This window comes from Armigeres subalbatus, chromosome 3 (genome assembly GCF_024139115.2).
Source record: "Armigeres subalbatus isolate Guangzhou_Male chromosome 3, GZ_Asu_2, whole genome shotgun sequence".
Classification (NCBI taxonomy): Eukaryota; Metazoa; Arthropoda; class Insecta; order Diptera; family Culicidae; genus Armigeres; species Armigeres subalbatus.
Window position 1 is genome coordinate 329,003,704 of NC_085141.1, and position 15,028 is coordinate 329,018,731.

At 41.4% G+C, this 15,028-nt stretch overlaps 1 protein-coding gene across 1 annotated transcript; it reads left to right on the forward strand.

Annotated features, from left to right (window-relative positions):
- Window positions 1-1,615: 1,615 nt before the first annotated feature.
- Window positions 1,616-14,400, forward strand: LOC134222719 (uncharacterized). Its single transcript, XM_062701881.1, has 4 exons — window positions 1,616-1,727; window positions 1,811-2,260; window positions 2,337-2,778; window positions 14,327-14,400. The coding sequence occupies exons 1-4, from the start codon at window positions 1,725-1,727 to the stop codon at window positions 14,398-14,400; spliced, it is 969 nt and encodes a 322-aa protein (XP_062557865.1). The 5' UTR covers window positions 1,616-1,724.
- Window positions 14,401-15,028: the final 628 nt, after the last annotated feature.

Genomic DNA, 15,028 nt, shown 5'->3' on the forward strand with positions numbered 1-15,028 from the left:
ATCTGTCAAATCTACAAGAAAATAGCCGCTTGAAAACAAATTAAACAAATTTTTATATGGATGCCCAATAAGAGAAGTCTGCTCAAATTAAGGCAACAACTTAAAATCCAAATATCCTGAAATTGTGGTGAAATGATGGCATTTTTATCAATGGAGGTCATTTAGCATAATTATGGATTTGTGCTGTGAAAAAATGATAGCATTTGGTCATTATTGGGAGAAGTTGTTCTAATTTTTCGTGGCCACTAAAAACCATCTTTAGGAGGAACAAAACACAGTAAATAAGGTCGTAAATTAAAAAAAACTCGCAACATAACGATCATATGTCTAAAGGATCTATTATAAAAATACACTATAACAATACTACTTTAGTTCTTGGTAAAACAGGGGAGAATCAAGTCTCCCCACCATCCCCTACTGCATAAAGTTTGAGTAAAAAATAAACTCTAAATCGACAGGTCTCCTGCTTGCATGACTGTATACCAATTTATAAATTGTGACGTAAAACACCTTCAATTAGCTACTGGTGAAATGCCAATAAGAGCAGCGAGTTAAATGGCTGGCGAAGTTGCAGAGCGATCATTTTTCCAAGATCCGTAATTTCATTTCCGCCATGAACAAAGCATCTTCTGATGGATACATAAAGCCTTATAAAAAAATCTTAGTCAATAGTTTCAAAATAGTTGAAAATAGTGACTTTTTGCGAGAAAAAGTGACTTTAGTGACTTGAGGTCGAAAAAAGAGACTTTTTAGTGACTAGCCCGAAAAAAGTGACCCGCTACCAGGCCTGCCATCCACATTCCTTTCCTTTTTGTTCACTTCCTTTTCCGTCAGGTGTGTGAGGTCAAATTGAGGTGAACGTGCCCCTGGAGCCGACGTTCTGATACCTGATACCTGATACGCAAAGATGACTACGTATCTGTATGTAATGTACAGTGGTGGCATTGCGCACCTCGAAACGATCAAACTATGCAAACTGTTATACGAAAGAGCTGTCGAGAAGAGATGCGCATTATGAGGACCTATAGGTTTTTTCGTTTTCGTTAGATGGGCGAATACTTTTCCAGACGATTTAGCAACGCTGTTAATTTCGTAAACAAACGCTGCCAGCACTTGCCGTAATGTAAAATGTTGTAGCTTGTACATGACTTTGCAATTGATGACACTTTTCGATTATGTTGTCCGTCCTCCAACCGTGCATTATCACTAAAATAAAATTGCAGTACAAAAGAACAAAATGCAATGCATAAACTAGACTACTTCTACTTGCGAAGGAAAAACAAATTGTTTATTCGATAAAACTTTTTGAAAATTCTTTTCCATTACAATCGCAATACCTCTCAATCTGTATATTTTTTTAGACCAATGGATGATGAAGATAAAATTTTCAAATAATCGAGGATGAACAACACTCTCAAGCAATCACATATCCAAAATATCAAACTCATTAGATAATGAGAATCGTTCGATAATTGTATCTCAATTCGAAGCATTGGTAAATGCTACTTTTTGGACTTATTTTCCTACATAACACCAACACACAATGCCAAACATCCGTTTGAACTATATTGTTGACAATTCACTTCTCCAAGCGGATTTGTATTAGTGTGATTTATTTGTGATATAGTTTTTTTTGTTTCCTGTTAGAACTGTCAGTTTTTTTTGTTTACTGTTAGAATTGTCAAAACAAAAATATACAGCAATAAACAACACCTTTCTTTCTAATGGTATGTAAAAATATTCATTGAATTTATCGAGGAATTAACTTGTGCTGGCATAATTCAAAATTTTGATAATGGTTTTATTTCAGGATTCCACAGAAGCAATTTCCCGTTATAATTGCAAGAAAAGATTGTGCCACGGAATCGATCCATACGCCGTGAGCACATCACAAACAGGCATTCCTCTGAATGTGACGTTCCCAAAAATTTACCAATTTCTGGTGATGGATCCGAATCCCTTTACAGGGAACCCGAAGGACTGTTCCAAGGCGATGGACGCCATATTATATTTTAAAAACGGATGGGTTAAAAACCTTGCTGGAGGGAAGGTGAAAGAGATTTACGTTGTTCACGGCAAAGTACATCACTCATTCGCGTTGAATGAAAAACCTCTTGAACCGTGGATTTTAATTCAAGAAGACGGCACGATTCTGGCAGCCCATTGCAACTGTGCCATTGGATTACTTGAGGCATGTAGCCATGTAGGAGCCACTTTATTTGCTCTGGATGGTGTCCGGACAGCCGTGCTTGAGAAGAAGGTTAGTAGTAAATCGAAATTGCGAATAAAAAGTCAAGGTAATAGAAATATGTTATATATAGCTTTATCGTTTACAGCTGTCGGTCACCGATCTCCCAGCATATTGGAAAAAACCACCAGCTTCAATTACGAATGATCTTTACAAGCCGATCAGTGCTATCGATTTGGGTAGAAAAGTGATTCGGAAATACTTACGGAACAAGGATTCTGGAATTCATTCAAAAGAAGAGCGGAGTCGAGATTTATTGAACAATTTTAAAATTGATGGATTAAACGTTGCAGCTATGTCTGTGTTCTGTGGAGATCCTCAAATAGGATTTGAGTGTTTGTCTTGCGATACAGACAAACGCCTTACACAGGCTTTCGAATTGTTCAATTTGCGAAAGTTACTCGATGCTACATTGAGTGGAATATCGTTGAGCGATCTGAGAATTCTTGCTGTAAGTAAATTCGAACAACTGCCGCGCGATTCAGAAACCATCGAACTAGTTGAACAGTACACACGCCTGCAAAATAAAAGTAAATGGTGGATGGCTCTCCGCGTCGGACGCATTACAGCATCAGTTCTAAAAGAAGTGTGTTGTACATCGCCTACTAAACCTTCAATATCACTCATTAAAAAATTTGCTATCCTGAACAGAACAGCTTTTCCACGCCTTCCGTACGGTATGGCGAAAAACATGAGCAACAAGCGGTCGATCAATTATTCAAAGCTATTAAGGATATCCATCGGAACGTCACAATGAACCAGTCCGGTTTAATTATCTCCAAAAGTGACTCTCATTTAGCTGCATCTCCAGATGCAATTTTCAGGTGCGATTGCCATGGAGTCATTACGGTAGAAGTGAAGTGTCCGTACACAGCCAGGCAGGATATAATAAATACTTTGTTGAATCTCAAAGATCCGTTTATTTCCAAAAATTCGGAAGGATGTGTTAGTATTACCTTCAGGCACTCATGCAAGTCCACGTAGCCAATGCTACCTTCGGCTATTGTTACGTGTGGGCACCTAAACAAACTTTGGTATTTGAAGTAAAAAGGAATGATGGCTTTTGGAATTATTTCAAAGAAAAAGCAACTTTGTTTCACAAGAATGTCATTGTTCTAGAATTACTGGCTAAATGGTTTACAGAGCAACAAGTGTAAATTATGATAATTGATCGTCGTGATGGTATTACAATTTTTGAATATTGAATAAATTGAAATTGAATAAAATCTTGTTTTTTTCTGTTTTATATAATATTTTATTCTCATATTAATCAAGAATACAATGTAATGGGTATTAGGAGTTTTCCTAAAGTAATTTTTGAAACGAGGCATTAATCATTAAGAACCGAGTTAGGAACTTACAACACTAGGGCATAAATTAACTAATGCCGATGTGACTGTCAATATTTGATCAATGGCTAAGGTTTCATTATTCCATCTTTGTAATAGTGTTATCGGAATAGTATCATTAAGAACCTGAAACTTTTGCCGCAAGACCCCAATCAATCGCTCGACATGTATGCGCAAAGATGACAGTTCTTTCGAAGCAATAGCATCGATTGGTTCCAATTGGTTGTTCTTTTTTTTAAAAGCTGGATATGACACTGTGGCATTCAATGGAATTAGTAAAGATTCAATAAGGAATCCTCTATCCGCCATGATGAAATCTCCTTCATGCAATAGTTGTAGGAATCCGGATTGTTTGACGATTTCCTTATCCGATATTCGCCCACCGTATGCGGGAGAAACGTACAATATGCTCCCTGAAGGGCTGATTCCGATCAAAACCTTCACCGTCTTATGCTTCTTATAAAAAGAAAATACATTTGCATTGGCCGTGAGTGCACGTGGATTCGGGGACTCCATGTTGATCTCGAAGCAATCAATTATAATGGTTACCCTGTCTCCATACTTCTCCCTGAAGGCCAACGGCATATGACTCTTCAAAACATGTCTGGGTGGAAATCGCACAAATATTCGAAGGAATGGGTATATAGCATTTAATGTTTCATAAAAATATTCAGCAATAGTTGTCTGGCTAAGATCATACAAATAGCCCAGGCTGCAGAAAGGTTCATTCAGCCGCAGCTTACGGAGTGCCAGCACTAATATCTGCTCCTTAGAAAGCTCCTGCGATTCCGGAATGTAATCAATCAAGGCATTGAATATGTGCCTTAGAGCTCGTCCATTAAAAATGCCTGTGAAGTATTTACATTTTTTGTCATCGTGCTCAAAACTTGACACAGACAGCCTGGAGCGATTCTGAGCTATTGTCAACTTTTCTTTTAGAATTGGCACTTTTTCAGACAATTTCTTGTAATATTCCAATTTCTGCTGTAGGTTTCGAATTTCATTCTCAGCGCAACTTTCGGTTTGTGTGCAGTTATTTGATTTAAAATAGTGTTGAAAGGGGAGGTCACTTGCGACATCAGTGATATCTTCGTTATAAATATTATTTTCTTCTTCCCTGAAATAAGCAACTAGTTCAGAAAGTTGATAATAAAACCAAAATACGAATATATCTATTAATTAAGTCACGCAGTGTTGCTATTCCTAAAATAAAATATGCCCAATCTACTTTCAAAAATCTGTAGGGATAGGGATGGTTTATGCAAATAATTTGAGTCTTTCTCACAGAAATTATTACGACGGAGATAGAAGTCTTGAATTACATCATGATATTAGACCAGAGACCTATCGATCTATCTATCTTCCGAGAAAAGTTATTAATACTGCTTGTAAGATTTATTCGTTTTTATATAATTTTGTGACATAATTTATAGACACTCACTTTTAAACATGCTTACCGCTGAACATCATCGTTGTCAACTAAGCTTGAATTTAAAACATGTGATACGTGTGTTTCGAATATTGATTTGTTTATTGAAGGTCCATTAATATCCGACCAATCTGTTATAAATTTGTCGTCAGTAGCTACCTCTTTGCTAGAGGTACAAAGTGGAGCTGCAATGCTTTGTGCTACTTTATCCACAGACAAATTTGATCCGCTGGTACTCGCATAAGCTTCAACACTATAGCTTGATGAATTTTCCACAGCTTCACCCAACGCACAGAGCGATAGCAAGGTAAGTCCAAATGTATACTCGCTATATTTATGCAGCTACTGCTTACCACAAAATCTCGTCTTTCCAATTGCTGCTGGCAGATCTCATGTGCTGCAGTGTCGAAACTTTCTGTGGATCAAGTTGTGGATTAACAAAGTCATTCGAAGCAAAAGATTTCCATATTTTTGGAAAATGGCGTATACGTCACTTTTTCAGATTACGGCAGAATAGTTCCATTGCTCACACTCTGGAAAAAAAAGTGTTGTTGGATTCAACAAAAGGGTCCAAATCGTCGCTCATCAACCGGCCAGCTCTGAAAATGTACCATTGAAGAAATCACGGATCAACGTCTCAACCCCGGCTCCCACTACCAACACTGGACCCAGCTCCCATTCGAACACTGGTTGCCGGTCTGCTCCATCAGCCGGTACTGACATAAGTACTGGTGGAACATCTTCTAGACATTCCGCTGCTCCTGTAAGATCTGCATCTTCTATCAATAATGATACGAATCGCGCGATATTGAAAGTGACGAATAATGACGCTGCATCTAAATCCTATAGGTGTTGGAGTCCTTTTACGTTTCTCCATTCGAGCCTGACCAAAGTGAAGATGATGTGAAGAAGCACGTAATGGATATCTCTAACTCCAGTTCATTCGTCGTTAAAGTGACAAAGCTCGTTCCTCGTGGAAAGCATATCAACGATTTGTCTTTCGTGTCCTTCAAAGTGACTGTGCCTAAATCTGCAACGAATGAAGTTAGCGACCCATGGTATTGGCCCGAAGGGATCTCCATCCAGCCACTCGAGCCCTTCTTCTCCGAAGCTGGGACGCACATCAACAAGCACTGTGGAAGCTCTGAAGCCCTCCAGCCTGCGCAAATCAGTCGTCCCGGTCCTGTGTATTGGTCGGGGTCTTTAAAGCTGTGCTACCAGGCAAGTACAAACAGCTTAAGAATGTTATCCGCTCTTACCGCTGTCTTACCGTTACGATTAACAATTGGCCCCCACGATCGATTCTTCTGCACTGACGGGTTCTCTCTTCATCTGGGATGCACAACGTCTAGCACTATGGAAGCCCCGAAGCCTCCCAGCACAGTCCACACCATCCAGCCTGCGCTCACCAGTCATCTCGGTCATGTGCATGGGGCAGGTGTAGGGGTCTTCCAGCCCGTGCTCACAGGCAAGTACAGTGATCATAAGAACTTTGCACGCTCTGATGATGTTTTGTCCTACAGCCCTGGTCTCCACCTCACTCACGTTCAATCAAAATCCAGTATCTCGATCTCATCACTTCTGGGGCGCACAACACTTAGCAATATGGGAGTTCCGAAGCCCCCCATCACAGTCCAGACCATCCAGCCAGCGCTCATCAGTCGTCCCGGTCCTGTGCATGGATCAGGCGTTAGGGACTTGTGTTGTCAGGCAAGTACAATCAAACAGCGAACTCTATTTGCTCTGATGACTTACATGCTAGTAGCCACCCAGACAAATCTACTGCGGTCCCGCTCCCGAATACTGCTGATTATCAAATCCTAGTTTATTATAAAAATTTGAGAGGATTACGGACTAAGATTGATGAGTTTTTCGTCGCAGTAAGTTGCGTTGTGTTGCGTTGCGTTGTAACGGAGTATTTCGAAGATTGCATACTGATAGCTGTCATGTACATATTCTTTAACATTCTTACACCAATTGCTTATGGATTTCCATTGGGGGTCCAAATGATAAAGCATGAAAGCTACCATTTCTGGCCACGCCCATCTTCTCCGTTACTAGGGAAGGGAAGGAAATGATGATATGACATCTACTTTAACGAGAGGCCAACAACTCACCGACGCCCTCGTAGATGTCAATGAGCTGGATGTTTGGTAGGGTATGTGGTTCAGGAGTATCATTATATGCAAATGATAGTAAATATGTGAAAAGACTTTGCGAGTGGCTTTGCTAAGAGTTTTATATCACTCCGTTATCCTGTCTGATAATTTTCCTCGGTTGGGACGAAGGTATTACCCAAGTAACCAAAAGTTCCTTTAAGAGTACGTTTTTCGCTTAATCAGCTTCACTGAGCTGCTTAAGCGAAAACGTACTCTTAAAGGAACTTTTGGTTACTTGGGTAGCCTTGTCCTGGCCAGGGTAGAAATATTTCACAGTCAATGCAGTGAAAAACATGGATCTCAGTATAATCTGCAGTCGCCTTCATCGCCGCCGTGGTGAGTGCGACTGGGTGCAGCCGAAAAATCATCTCCAACACCGACAGTTCAATTTCGCATTCAGCCACTCACAAGTCGCTCTGACAGGCTGCTCAGTTCGCGCCTTACCGTATGACTGTGAGTGGCCCATTTAAACGCGTGGTGAATTTTTTCAATTTGCTGGGTGAATGTGTACATTTTGCTGTGGTAAATTTCATCTTCGCGGCGCAGTGGGTGATGTGAGTACTGTTGTTTACTTTTCTGCCTCTCCGGGAATGTGAGGTTGATTTCAAAGCAGGATGAAAATAAAAACATGATATAAAAAAACATTACCTTCATCCAGTGCTGCCGAAAATTTACAACCCTGGTCCTGGCTAATTAGCCAAGATTTAAGCGCCTTTGCTCGCTCTCTGAAATGCAAAAGAGCAAGAATAAATTAAAAACTCCTCCCCCCATGTATTTTTTTGTTTATTATTTTTTTATAATTTTGATTGGCTGTGAAATAAGACACTTTATAGCTAAAATGTAGTTAATGCGATAACCTTGAACGATCTAAATTATAACACAATTATAAGAGTATTCAGAGAATAAAATAGGCACGGTGAATTTGAATAATACGACGAATGCAACAAATTGTATGGATATAATGGAAACGGTAAATATACTGCTTTAGCGTGTCTTGGGAACAATCATTATCTTGAGCAGAACACACAGATTTTTTTTGATTATCGATTTTCAAAACAAAAAATGCACCTGAGATTATTGGACACAAAGTACAACAGAGGCTAAGCTTTCCAATGATGTAATAATTTTTAAAATAGGTGGTTGCAAACCTGGTAAAAAAGAAATTTCAACAATAAATCCAAAATTTCAATTTCAACAATTAATCCAACTTGATTGCAAATGAAGGCCATACGCATGTTCTTTCCAATGATATGCTGGCATCCTAAATTGGTTGAGAAACGTTTGAGTTATGACAGTTTTGAGACAAAAAACGAGGGGTACATAAAAATGATGTCGTGTAAAACTAACAAGAGGTCCATCTGTTTGAAGAATTTTTACTCTGATTTTTCACATACTCGCCAAAAGCTTTCGAATGAACGTAATATTAGGTATATTTGAGAACCTTGTGCAAATAGTGGGCCGGTCTCAGCAAAAATTACTCATGTGTAAAAGGTTTGGCCTCAAAATCTTGATAATATGATATGAATGATATTATGATTATCTTCTCGGTGGTGTTCTGGTTCATAATGAAAAACCATTGAAAACTGTAATTACGGTAATATTTTTCATGTTTGAAAAAGATTAGAATATTACGAAAAAGCTTAACAAAACCCTTATTACGAATGGAAGTTAATAAAAATTAAAATAATCTCATATCTTTTTCTTCTTCTTATTGGCATTACATCCCCACAGTGGGACAGAGCCGCCTCGCAGCTTAGTGTTCATTCAGCACTTCCACAGTTATTAACTGCGAGGTTTCTAAGCCAAGTTACCATTTTGCATTCGTATATCATGAAGCTAACACGATGATACTTTTATGCCCAGGGAAGTCGAGACAATTTCCAATCCGAAAATTGCCTAGACCGGCACCGGGAATCGAACCCAGCCACCCTCAGCATGGTCTTGCTTTGTAGCCGCGCGTCTCACCATAATAATAAACATTTTTCTACCGAACATGCAGAGATATTTACAATTAATTGCATATTATTCGGCAACTCGGCCGTACGAAAACCATTTTTTTTTTGTTAAAAATCTTGGCTGTGCACATGCACAGCACATGTTTCGAAATGGACAAATTGATATGAAATTTGCGAAAAAGAATCCACGTGTCTTGGAGGGACTCGAACCCTCAACCTCCTACTTTCTAGATAGGCGTGATAACCCCTACACAACAAGACCACTTAAAGGTCACGTTTGCGGAAAAGCCATCATAATCCGAGTACCAACCTCCACCGCGGTTAATGTGTACTCGCTTGGCTGTGGATATACAACAGTAAAGCACATGTGGAGATTGGACAAATCAAGCATCTGAAAGATATTCAATTTGCAAAAAAGAGCTAACCGATTGAAATTCGCTGCGATCATTACCAGTGAGACACGGGGGTGAAAAATTTATTTTCGGTGCAAAACATAAACAAATCGGCTGTTTAGCTATCCAGCTATCCTAGCTATACAGCTATCCTAAAGGTATTTGGGTTGAGCTCACAAAAATCGACTTCCTCCCTCGACCAGCCATTCATCCTGATGACGTCCAATCTTCAATCCTCGCGAGCGCGGCACACATAATAAAGCAAATCAGTTTGTCCTTTTACACACCATGCTGATTTGAAGGCTTTTTAGAGAGTCCTCTAATTCAAAATTAGAATTTTCTGTCATTTTGAAATGAAACAGAATAAATGATGGAAGCTGCAACGCAGAAAAAAAACACGTTCACTCGCGACCACGGCACACTATGATCTCATTGCTATCTCTACTGTGCAAAAACTCAAAAATACATTCATGAGTTTTTCGTCGCCAGTAATACATCAAAAGTACGACGTTATCGTTCTGACAGAAACATGACTGCATGATGTCATCAATTTATATCGAGACGAGCCAGCCTTGGGCTGAAAGTCTCGCTAATAAAGACATAAAAAAATGTCATTAATTCCGTCCAGTTGTTTGGCCAAGAATATATCGTTTACCGCAAAGACCGTGATCCAAGTATTTCAGGTAAAACGCGTAGATGCGGTGTGCTTATCGCTGTAAAGGAAAAGCTTAGATCGTCTCAATCTTGGTCTCAATGCATCATTGTCGTCGACTCTGATGTTGAACATATGTGGGTTGATGTTGACTGTAACGACAACAAGGTTTGTTTCGGTGTCGTGTATGTCCTTCCAAATCTGGCCAGAAATCGCTGTAGTATTGAAAAACACATCAGCTCCATCTCGTCCGTGGTGACATCATCCGATATTTGCACTACACATCTCCTGTTTGGTGATTTCAACTTTCCCGATCTTTCCTGGTACACGGTAGCTGATGGTAGCCTCACGTTTCCTCATTTTGACACCAACCTACCAACTCCTGTGTATGTATAACAAATGTATAACAAGAAGATTTATTTCAATAAAATATTGTAATAAAATCTGTTATAAATTTGGCTGGTTAATAGCTCACTAAAAATATAACCAAAATCGCTCTAGACGTGACAGAATCATGTAGCAGAGGTTGATACCTTCATGCCATGGTAAATGCTGTGTAATGCGTACCAGAAAGAATACAACAGACCCCATTTTGCGGTCCTTAGCCTCTTATCCAGAAAATCTGGATATCATCCACAAGCAGGCTCCGCCAAAGCGATCGTGTGCCGCTCAAAGCGCACAAGCCCAAGTCCTGGTGTTAGGTGGGACGCTTAACAGACCAGACATGACGGCCCTCCGACGAGACAGGGGGTTTGCGCAGGCCCAATAAGCCACCTTTAAAAACAAACATCACGAACGACATAGAACATAATACGACTCGATACAATCGGCAACGACCTAGGTGACGAATAAAGGATCACGATTGGAAGCTTCGAACATGGAACTGCAAGTCGCTAAGTTTCGTAGGTTGCGACAGGATGATCTACGATGAATTACATCCCCGCAACTTCGACGTCATGACGCTGCAGGAGATTTGCTGGACAAGACAAAAAGTGTGGAAAAGCGGGCATCGAGCGGCTACCTTCTACCAAAGCTGTGGCACCACCAACGAGCTGGGAACCGGCTTCATAGTGCTGGGTAAGATGCGTCATCGTGTGGTTGGGTGGCAGCCAATCAACGCAAGGATGTGCAAGCTGAGGATTAAAGGCCGTTTCTTCAACTATAGCATCATTAACGTGCACTGCCCACACGAAGGGAGACCCGACGACGAGAAAGAAGCGTTCTATGCACAGCTGGAGCAGACATCCGATGGATGTCCACTGTGGGACGTCAAAATCGTCATCGGTAACATGAACGCTCAGGTAGGTAGGGAGGAAATGTATAGACCGGTCCTCGGACCGGATAGTCTGCCTACCGTATCGAATGATAACGGCCGTTGCAGTATGTCTGCGCTCAAAACTCTCGACGATGTACAACACGCATCGGAGTCGTCCGCCGCGGCTAAACATTGGGCGGATACAAGACGGTAGACTAGCCCAAGACTACGCGCAGCAGCTGGAAGTGGCACTCCCAACGGAAGAGCAACTAGGCGCAGTATCTCTTGAAGATGGCTGGAGAGATATTCGATCCGCCATTGGAAGCACCGCAACCGCTGCACTAGGCACGGTGGCTCCGACTGGTATGACGGCGAATGTGAGCAGTTAGTTGAGGATAAGAATGCAGCATGGGCGAGATTGCTGCAACACCGCACGAGGGCGAACGAGGCACGATACAAACGGGCGCGTAACAGACAAAACTCGATTTTTCGGAGGAAAAAGCGCCAACTGGAAGATCGAGACCGTGAAGAGACGATATGTGTAAGGACATAAACGGGAACCTTCTTACAAACGAGCGTGAGGTGATCCAAAGGTGGCGGCAGCACTACGAAGAGCCCCTGAATGGCGATATGGCAGACAACGGTGGCGGTATGGTAATGAACTTAGGAGCACGCCCTCTGGACATGCGACTTCCGGCTCCGAATCTCCAGGAAATCCAGGAGGAGATCGGCCGGCTGAAAAACAACAATGCCCCTGGAGTCGATCAACTACCAGAAGAGCTGTTTAAACACGGTGGTAAGAAACTAGCTAGAGCGCTGCACTGGGTAATTATTAATGTTTGGGATATGAGGTTCTGCCGCAGGAGTGGATGGAAGAAGGTGTGTACCATCTGCAAAAAGGGCGATAATCTGGATTGTTGCAATTACGGCGCAATCACATTACTGAACACCACCTACAAGGTACTCTCCCAAATTTTATGCCGCCGACTAACACCAATTGCAAGAGAGTTCGTGGGGCTGTACCAGGTGGGATTTATGGGTGAACGCTCTACCACAGACCAGGTGTTCGCCGTACGTCAGGTATTGCAGAAATGCCGTGAATACAACGTGCCCACACATCATCTATTTATCGACTTCAAAGCCGCATATGATACAATCGATCGGGACCAGCTATGGCAGCTAATGCACGAAAACGGATTTCCGGATAAACTGATACGGTTGATCAAGGCGACGATGGATCGGGTGATGTGCGTAGTTTAAGGTTCAGAGGCATCCTCGAGTCCCATCAGAGCGCGCAGAATGTTACGGCAAGGTGATGTTCTTTCGTTTCTGCTATTCAGCATCGATTTGGAGGGAGTAATACGAGGGGCAAGGATTGACACGAGTGGTACGATTTTCACAAACTCCGTCCAGTTATTTGATTTCTCCGACTACATTGATATCATGGCACGTAGCTTTGAGAGGATGGAGGAAGCCTACATCAGACAGAAAAGCGAAGCTAAACGGATTGGGCTAGTCATCAACACGTCGAAGACGAAGTACATGATAGGAAGAGGTTAAAGAGAAGACAATGTAAGCCATTCACCACTAGTATATTGGTGGTGACGAAATCGAGGTGGAAGGCTGCGGTGGAAGGCTGCGGTGGGCCGGGCACGTAACCAGGATGTCGGTCAGTAATCCGGTGAAAATGTTTCTCGATAACGATCCGACGGGAACAAGAAGGCGAGGTGCACAGCGAGCAAGGTGGATCGATCAGGTGGAGAACGATTTGCGGACCCTCCGCAGACTGCGTGGTTGGCGACGTGTAGTCATGGACCGAGTTGAATGGAGAAGAATTCTATGCACTGCACAGGCCACTCCGGCCTTAGTCTGATAATAAATAAATGAATCGGTTTTCTAAATGCTTATATACAGCATGGAGCATAAGTAATTCTAGTATAATGCTGCTATAGTGCTTATTTCAATGCTTATTGATTACCTGGGAATCACTTTCGATGGAATTTCATAGATTTTTTTTTCACATAATATTGGTTTTGGGTCCACAAATAATTATTCACAAATAATTATTCATATTTTCCATGCTAATTTCATTACGCCCTTCGATCAAAATTGAACTTTCAATTGAGCTTTATTCCATACAACCTAGCATACAGCATGTGCATAGTTCGGTTAATAAGAAACAGGATCTAATTTTAACACGGACTCAGCAGGCTATCGAAAACCTCGCCTGAGGTAAGAATTGAAGCACTTTACGTTTTTTTTTGGACGTCATCTTTCAGATCTGTTGCCATTGTGGGATAATGCTTTTTAAATTGGTATATCCAACCTTACGAGCGAATATGTTGTTCACGGGTGCTATTTCGTATTGTAAGAAACGATTATTGGAAGCTAGTTAAATGCTGCAAAAAGTAAGCAGGGGTTTGGCTACCGCAATGCACAACTTCGAAACAAAGAGAAAAAAATTGACAGAGCCAATTACAAACTCTTGAGAACTAACCGCAGCTATTGTCAACTTGATTTTGACAGGCAATACTACAAACAAGAATAACTCATCGAAGGTTTTCACTGCTATGGAATTATTTCCGCCTCAAATAGCTACCTATATGTAGATCAGTTTGAGTCAGCATTTGCTAATAACACACCCTTTCATATCCTGCCACAAGACGTTACACGGTGTTTTCCAATTAAATCAAGCAAAGCCCCCTAATCACTATCATCGTCCGTTCTGTCCATTCTACATGCATGAGAATGGATAATCCCAATTGAAATCAAACAGGTGTCTCCCACTGTTAAATCTCCCATCGACGTCTCTTGTCTTGTCTAATGGAATAGAGGGCATTCCACCGCGTTGACAAAGTCTTACTACAATCACAATGACAACCCACAGCTCAGAAGCCAAAGTTAATGCTGAACAATGACTTCAGTCGCAACATGATGAATAACGACCGCCGGGTCGACTGACGGCTGTAAAATAGCAAATTAATCCTTTTATTAGAACTTGGTGCGATGAGGAGATTAGATAGCCATTGGCCAGAACTCGGATCTATATTTACTCCATCTGCAATGAACATTCTCCCCAAGTCTGTTGGGTGCGATCGTCGGCCGCAGATAGCAGTCTAAAGCGACGATTGCCAAGGTCATCCGTGGCTCTGCGTACCAACATGTCTGCTGGATTGCGGATTTCGTTCCACCACCTGCTGGAGGTGAATGGATTTAAAAGGGGTGCCGTTTGAACTTCCTTGTGCTTTAACCAGTTCGATGGTTCCGACCAGATAATGCCGACTAATTTTGGGGTGTGATTTTCAGCATCCCCATCGCGATCGTGCGCCAAAACTTGAGCTTCATTCATCATCGGCTGCCGCGGAAGGTATGTACCTTACCTATGAAAGGTTTGCTCTTGCTTTTCGGTAGATGGGCAGTCTCACATCTGGTGAGATGGCTTTGATCAGTGTTGTAAAATGTCATTTGCATTCGTTTGTTTAATTTTCCCAGAACTTTTTTTAGAAGGTAGCTATCGATTCATGAGGTATGACGAACTTATTGCGCTTAAATGTGCCTACAACTTTGTCGAACAAGACATTGCTGTAAA